Source organism: Rhineura floridana, chromosome 9, assembly GCF_030035675.1.
Source record: "Rhineura floridana isolate rRhiFlo1 chromosome 9, rRhiFlo1.hap2, whole genome shotgun sequence".
In the NCBI taxonomy this organism is placed as follows: Eukaryota; Metazoa; Chordata; class Lepidosauria; order Squamata; family Rhineuridae; genus Rhineura; species Rhineura floridana.
In genome coordinates, this window is record NC_084488.1 from 32,837,807 (window position 1) to 32,845,691 (window position 7,885).

Consider the following 7,885-nt stretch of genomic DNA (forward strand, 5'->3'; position numbering starts at 1 on the left):
AAATGAAGTAGGGTGATCTTTGGCAGAAAGATGTCTGCCAGTCATTTTGAAGAATATGTATTAAAAATACTTTTTAACCTTTTTTGAATTGCTGAACAGGGGCTCTGCTTGGCAACAGGGTGAGTGGGCTGCATTCCAATGCAACTTTACTTGGGAGTAAGCACAATTAACAGGGTGGAGGCAGGACCAAAAATGCAAATACTAATAACTCAGCCTTTTCTACATGGAGGTTTGCTTTTTTATTTTGTATTTATTCAGAGGAGGGAGCGTTTGATGGATTCAAACCCCTTTCTTCCATCCTCCCATTGCAGACATTCCCATTGCCTTCACCACTTAAGACACATACCCTGAGACAAAGGGAAATGAGAGGAAGGCTGATTCTCCTTGCTGACTCAACCAGAAAGTATCTGGATAAGGGGCAGAGCTGTATGTGTTGATCAAGTGAGCATGTGCAGTTTTCCAAACTGCTTAGATTCTACATATGCAGCAGGCAGGGTAAAATTCTTGATTTTCCCAGGACAGCTGCGGTGTCCCACATTGGCCAAGAACAATGGAGGTGGGAGTGGGCTGATTTCTCACAAAACAAGCACAAAACTGCCTCCACATTTTGCCTTGTATCTCTGGACCCACAAGGGCTAGAGCAGCCTTTCCCAACCAGTGTGCCTCCAGATGTTGTTGGACCACAACTCCCATCAGCCTCAGCCAGCATTGCCAATGGTCAGGAAAGATGGGAATTGTGGTCCAACAACATCCGGAGGCACACTGGTTGGAAAAGGCTGGGCTAGAGACTTGCTTTTTTAAAAAAATGAAAGCTGGGAATCTGGGCCACCGAATGGGCTAAGGGCAGCATGGCTATAATCTGGGTAAAACTCAGCTAACCGGGCAATATGGCAACCTTAGTAAAAACAAACAAACAAAAATAAACAAGAAAGCAGGATAACCACTCCCCCACCTCTAAATTCTTAAACAGAGTCAGACACAGACTTTGGCTTGTGCTTGTCCTAGCCAGCAAGGAACTCCAAAAACCGTTCCCAGCAGCTACAGTTTTCTGCCCATGAATGTCTTCTTCCTCAGCTCTTCAGCAGAACTTAGGCCTGGTTCTGCTAAATTCTTAGAGCGGTGATTCATTGTTAGTTTTCTTAGCTTAGAAAAATATCACAGGCCAGGCCCCAACTCTTTCTTCAGGTTTCTTGGCCTTTCTTCTTCTTTTCTCCTCAGTTTATAGCAGCTGCAGCAGTACAGGCTCAGAGAGACTCCCTGACTGACAGCTACCAGGCCCCACAGACTGAATTAAGTAGGCCAGGACAGCGCACAAGGCCTCCAGATAAAATGAAAGACAGTGAGATATAAATTTGTGCCCTGAACCTAATCTGATATTGCCAGGTCTACTAAAATCTCAATAAATCTACTGAAATATGCGCTGATCTACTGTTTGTCTGAAAAATACCTTTGAATGAAACAAATCTGATATGAGGCCTTGCAAAACTAAAAAAAACATACTCCACAACAAAGCAGCAATAAACTTTGCACAACTTGCTCCTTCAGCCAAGCAATTCAGTGGCATCAAAGCAAAGCCAGAGTCAGATTGGCAGTTGTGTTCAGTGTGTACTCTGCAACCGGCAAGATGCTCTGCTCAGTTTCCTCTGCCAGAATATGTTGTATTGCCTGCAGAATCAAGTTGTTGCCAACCAATGAAGCTTTGTCAGAGTGTTTCTAGATGGTCTAGCTCAGACTTAGTCCTGGCCTATGATTGGTCTGGTTTGGGCAGTTTAAGTATAGAAACGGAATGCCTTCTGAAATGAAATGGACTGCCTTCAAGTCGATCCTGACTTATGGCCACCCTACGAATAGGGTTTCCATGGTAAGTGGTATTCAGAGGTGGTTTACCATTGCCTTCCTCTGAGGCTGAGAGGCAGGGACTGACCCAAGGTCACCCAGTGAGCTTCATGGCTGTGTGGGGATTCGAACCCTGGTCTCCCAGGTCGTAGTCCAACACTCTAACCACTACGCCACACTGGCTCTCTACGGAGTGCCTTCTACCCTTATATAATTTGTATACAGACTGTCCCTGTCATTGCTTGCTGTTTAAGTGCTTAATGAACACATACGCCTAATGTGTCTGGTTTCCACTCCATTTTTCCAACAGCACATTTTGTGTTCAACTGCACACTTCAAAAAACCCCTGACCCTCGGAACTCTCCTCAAGTCACAAATCCTGTCTCCAGGCTACACCTCTCTCTTTCCCTTCCCAAGTGTTTTTGCCTGGCTGGAATGTGTCCTTGAACTCCTCCTGGGAGGAAGGGCGGGATATAAATTTAATAAATAAACAAACAAACTCCAGTGATGATTGCTTACCTGAATGGAGGATACAGATGGGGGAGGTGACTTTGTGTAGTAACTAGCCTGCTGTACAAATGTAAACTTTCCATTTGTTGGTCCTCTCACTTTTCCTCTGGATCTGCCCACCACTGGCATGTGGACCCCAGAAGATTGCCTAGAAGGGTATGCGGCCCTTGGGCTGAAAAACATATACAGGAAGCTGACTTAGCAGGTCAGATTATTTGTCAATGTAGCCCGGTATTATCTATGCTGACCAAGCAGCAGGGTCTCTGGCAGAATTCTTCCACATCACCTGCTACCTGATCCTTTTAACTGGAGATGCCAGGGATGGCTGAACCCAATTTCCTCTCCCTTGCAGCTGTCTGTAGCAAGCTGAAGTGCACAAAATAATTTGTTTTGTTCTGCAAATTGATGAAGAGGTAGTCTCTGGTATGCCAGGATAGCGAGTGACTTTATATGCCAGCAGGGTAAAGAGATCAGCTGCCTGGGTATACTGCAGATCAAAACGGTGGTTAGGCTAGTTGGATTGTAATGAACTTAGGTTGAGGGTCACACACTGACACACAGTCACTGAGAAGCTGAGCCCAGATGTTTGTTTGGATGCACTGCAGACAGCCTCTCCCCCAGAGCGCCCATTGCCAACCCTCCTTCCTGCCTTGCACTATGTAGAGCCTACAGGGCAAGAGTAGGAGTAGCTGGGCTTTTAATATCGTATGTGAATATGTTTAATAAATTAACATATTTAAATATATGTATTATATTGATTATTCATTAAATGCAAGAACAATTTAAAAGTTCCTTTAGAAGAAAGAGAGCTACAATCTCTCTTGTAAATCACCTTGACACATTTCAAAGGCGATTCATAAATAAATTTGCAACAGTTCATGAATCTTGGAAAAAATGAGATTGACCACACCAAATGATTCATTATAGCACAGCTGGCTATAATGTGAGGTGGGAGGTAACTGCCTTGCTGAAGGTTTTAGTTTTAAAAAAGGAAAGGTGGTCAGGGAAATTCCTTTTTGAACCAGAGAGTCCTTTGATAGAACAAGTGTGTGGGGTGAGGGGGAAGGGGGCCTGCCTGGGGACCCCCACCTAAGAAGCATCCCTGCCTGCCTGCGGTTCGCCCCCTCTCTCTTTCTGATGGGTGGAAGGCGTGTGATCAGAATGCTCCTGTATTTTAACCCAGCCTGCAGCCCAGCACAATGAAGCCCCGACCTGGTACTGTGGAGACTCTTTTCTTCCAAGAGCTGTGAGGCCACACTACACTCAGCAAAACTTTTTCCTTTTTTCTCTTTGCCAAAACAGCATCTTCCTTGTTTTTGATCCTCCCTTTTCAGAAAGCAAATAGCAAGTTTGTCAGTTTCACATAGTAAAGCAAAGGAGACAGGCCGGTCAGTCAGCAAGACCACTCAATATTGATCAATGGTGTATATATGTGTGTGTGTGTGTGTGTACACTAGAGATATGGGAAGGAGGAGGAATAAAGAAGGGAGTTTCCTTGGTTCCCCCCCCTTCTTGTCCTCACTCCTGGATGCCCTCTCTCCTTTTCAATTTCCTCAGCCTACTTCACCCTCCAAGCATTCTTACTGCACTGGGCTTCTACAGCCACCTCCCACCTCCCTCACCCTCAGCTCAGGAGCTCTCTGTGTCTGGATGTGTGTGTGCCTTCCTTTCCCTCTACTTTCCTCGGTATCTTTCTTCACTGTGCCCGCACAGTCATGACCAGAGAGAAAGCCACTTTCCTTTCTGAAAAATATTGATAGCAGTATCGATACCTCTTTGGGAGAAAAAAAAATCGGAACGGCAAGAGTAGGATAGAGAGGAAACCAATCTGAAACGGGAAGAAAGCCAGTGTCAATCTGATGGAATGCAGTCAAATCAGCTGCAACCTGCAGACCCCAACCCTATTTTCAAATCACAATGGCCACGCAAGCTGCAGAATGAATCCTGTTGTCCCAGCAATAGTATGTTGTGTTGTGCGTTATCGGGGGGCAGGGGGATGTGATCTCAAGACATCCATGAGAGAAGGCATTAGGTTCCTGTGCAACAGTATGCATTTGTTTTAATATAAATTGGTAATCTGGAAAGTTCTAATTAAGTAATGTAGTCATGGCTGGGAAGAAGAAGCCGCCCTGGGTGCCTGCTAGGAGGAAGGGCAGGATGTAAATTTAATAAATAATAAGATAAGATAAAAGAATGGGAGCAATGCCTGCTGAAGTCTCAGAAACCAGAGGGGCCACCAAATTCTCCCCCCCCCCCAGGGTTCAGACCCCAGAGTTATAGTGACTTGCATAGCTCCTTGGCCCTCCTGTGATTGGCAAAACAAAAATATATTGTGTGAAATAGAAATTATGGAAAATAGAAATTATGCAGATTTGCATAATTTATTCAGTTAACAGAACTTACATTTTTGTAGTGCTGTATTTTAATGTTTTTAGCTCTGAGTCCACATATACCTGAACATAAAATATCATTTTGCTTCTTTTCCCAGTGATTCACCATTTCTCCACGAAACAAAGACGAATCAAAGCAATAAAAGAAATGGCCAGGGTACTGGTACCTGGAGGCCAGATGATGATTTATGTCTGGGCTATGGAACAGAAGAATCGGCATTTTGAGAAACAAGATGTGTTTGTTCCATGGAACAGAGCCCTGTGCTCCCAGCTGCTTTCTGAATCCAACAAGGCTGCTTCTAAGAGCAATCTTGCAGCATGTACTGTAGCATCTCAGGCTGTGCACCCGCATCATCTAATGGGTTCCAAATACAGCTACCCTATTACCTTTGATCGGAGACATCCCCAAAGGACTGACAGTTGCTTAGCTGAAGCCTGCTGTGTGAAAATTTCTGAAGAGGAAGAAAACCGATTTTACAATGCTCTTGGGAGATCATTCCGTTCCTGGTTTTCCTCCAGATCGCTAGATGAGTCTGCCTTGACGAAACAAACTGAGAAGATGGAGCCTTTGAAGAACACAGCTGGATGGACAAACAACACCGTATCTGTTCAGCCATCAAGGCACTGCAGTTTAGATTTAGGTTGCCATGGACCATTGCTAAAAGAGCAACAAGTAAATGACTATGATGAAGTGTTTATGAAGCATATGGAGTGCAAAAAAATGGAATGGCTGACGGCCTCAAGGTCACTGAAAGATTTCAATGGGGAGCCACCTGCATTAGTCCAAAGCAGCAATGGAGAAACCTCATTTCTGCATAGTTCTGTAGAAAATCTGAACAATGGCTACATCCCTCAAGGCAATAGTCATTCTTTTGCAGGCAAACACTTTAAAAAGACTTCACCTGCTAGCTCCAGCGAGTCTGTTGTAGATTCTGTCCTGGGTATGAGAGACCAAGCTGTTCACGGCCAGGATACAAAAGCCTTCATGCGCTATTACCATGTTTTTCGGGAAGGGGAGCTGTGCTCTCTGTTTGAAGATAACGTGCCTGAGGTCCACATAATAAGTTCAAGCTATGATCATGGCAATTGGTGCATTATTGTGAAGAAAACAGATGAACAACAGCATGTACAGCTCTGAAAATCAAGGACTTCAGACACTGCTTCCTATGGAATGTTAGAGAGCTTTACCGGTCTTGTCATCCATTCTGTGTGCATTGGTACAAATTTGTGCATAAAGATGTTATTGTGAAAAAGTGTACTTAACCTTTTGCAGAAATGCAGACTTTCTACAAACACATGATTTTGTAGTGCTTTTAGGAATTTTGTTTTGTGTTTTTAAAAACATTTTATAAATACATTTTGTAAGATAAGGAACAAGACATTTTTTCTTTATAGAAAAATTAATGAATTAATGTTCACCCGATGAAAATTCAACCCTGAGCCTACAAGTACTAACATCTGTGCATATCTTTTACTTGCTGAATGTTTTATTAGAGGAGCACACAAAGGCCTTTGCTTTTTAAATTGTTTTTCTGTTTTTGAAGCATTACTGTCCAAATAAGATATACATACTTAGGATTCCTTTGCACAGTAGTGAACAAGGCTCTGAAAAATAAGGATTTCAGGCACTTTTTCCTGTGGAATTCTAGGAGATGGGAGGTAGGAGCTGGTGGTCATCAAAGAAGTGGACTGCAAAATCAAGAGAACAAGAGGGGTCAAAAAGCTGTAAAAAAGGATGCAAGAAAGACAAACATGGTCTGTAGAAGGAGACTCTATTCTGGGTGCCTTTCACGGTTTCTTGAAGCAGTGCAAGTTTAAGGCAATTGGTTGTGGTTCTCATTAATGTTCACCCAGTGATGATGCCTGAAATAGCTGTTCTGCAGCTTGGAACCAAACTGGTCTTTCCAATCAAACATTTTTGTGGTTTCGTATTATGTGAATGAGCCTCAGGCTCATTGTCACGGGTTCAGCCACAAGGAGGCAATCAGAAGCGTTTACTTCCATTTTCAACTAACCATGGTTTGTTATGTTCGAACCCAAACAAATTTTGGTTTTATGTATCTAACCAACTTTACACTATAGTTTCTAAGCCTGGCTTATTTTCCTAAACTAAGAATGGGAAACCTGAGGCCCTCCAAATATTGGACTCAAACTCTCATCAGCCCCAGCATAGAAACTGGTATGGAAACTGTAGTCCAGCAACATCTGGAGGGTCACACGTTCCTCATCCCTGCTTGAAACCATAGGCAACCCTAACTACAGTTTCTGGTTCACTTAACAACAAACCAGGGATGAAAATGGAAGTGAAAGCCTCTGATCTCCTCATGGCTGTACAAGAAAAGGATGGTGTGTGACTTATGCATGTCAGGTAAACCATAGTTTAGTGTTAACATATGAACCATGTCATTGTCTTGAAGTGGGTTAAATGAGTCTTGTACCATTTCAGCCAAAATCACTGAGTGAGCATTACAAATACAATTGCTGCCCCTACTTGTGTGCCTTTGATAACAGCTAGAATTGCAGAATTTGGTGGTGAATTTGCTTATGTTCATGCAGTGAAAAAACTATACTTGCTGATTTTGCTGATCAAGCTATTGTTAAATGCCCAGGACCAGCACAGTCCTTTTTTTTTGGTCAGTTAGCAATCCTAGTTACAAATAAGCTGACATGGATATCTTCGCTTAATTATAAAGTTTGAACCCATTGAAAAAGAAAAAAACTTAAAATGCTTCAGAATACAGGAGACAGTCCCTTTTTACAGCTGGATTTTTGTTTTTCTTGAACATATATGTGGAATGGGGAACAACACACCATTTCACTAAAGAAAGGCAAATAACACTGTGCAAAGAACCGTGGGATGTATAGTAACTTAAAGAGATCATAGCCTTAGGCTGCTGTCTGAAAAATATTTGTATCACTGATAGCACACATCTTATTCTTATTCCCTCAGTAGTTCTCCTGACTATGATGAATGGGGCTTTTTCCTGTAAGTGTGCATAGAATTGCAACCCAAGTAAAATAAGTATTGTTACAACCCTAGTCCTTCACCATTCCTAGGAAATAACAAAGATCATTAAGTTTCCTGTAAATCACAAAATGCTAAAACATTAATAAACCAATGTATTGTGATTCCAGGTTGCATAATGATC

General features: G+C 42.8%; 1 protein-coding gene across 2 annotated transcripts in view; it reads left to right on the forward strand.

The window, feature by feature from the left end:
- The window catches only part of TRMT9B (tRNA methyltransferase 9B (putative)), a 33,238-nt gene extending 27,169 nt beyond the window's left edge, over window positions 1–6,069 (forward strand). For both annotated transcript variants that reach the window (XM_061583968.1, XM_061583970.1), the window contains exon 4: window positions 4,835–6,069. In XM_061583968.1, coding sequence (XP_061439952.1) covers window positions 4,835–5,874 — 1,040 coding nt within the window. In that variant the 3' untranslated portion in view covers window positions 5,875–6,069. The remainder of the gene's footprint in view (window positions 1–4,834) is intronic.
- The last annotated feature ends 1,816 nt before the right edge of the window (window positions 6,070–7,885 follow it).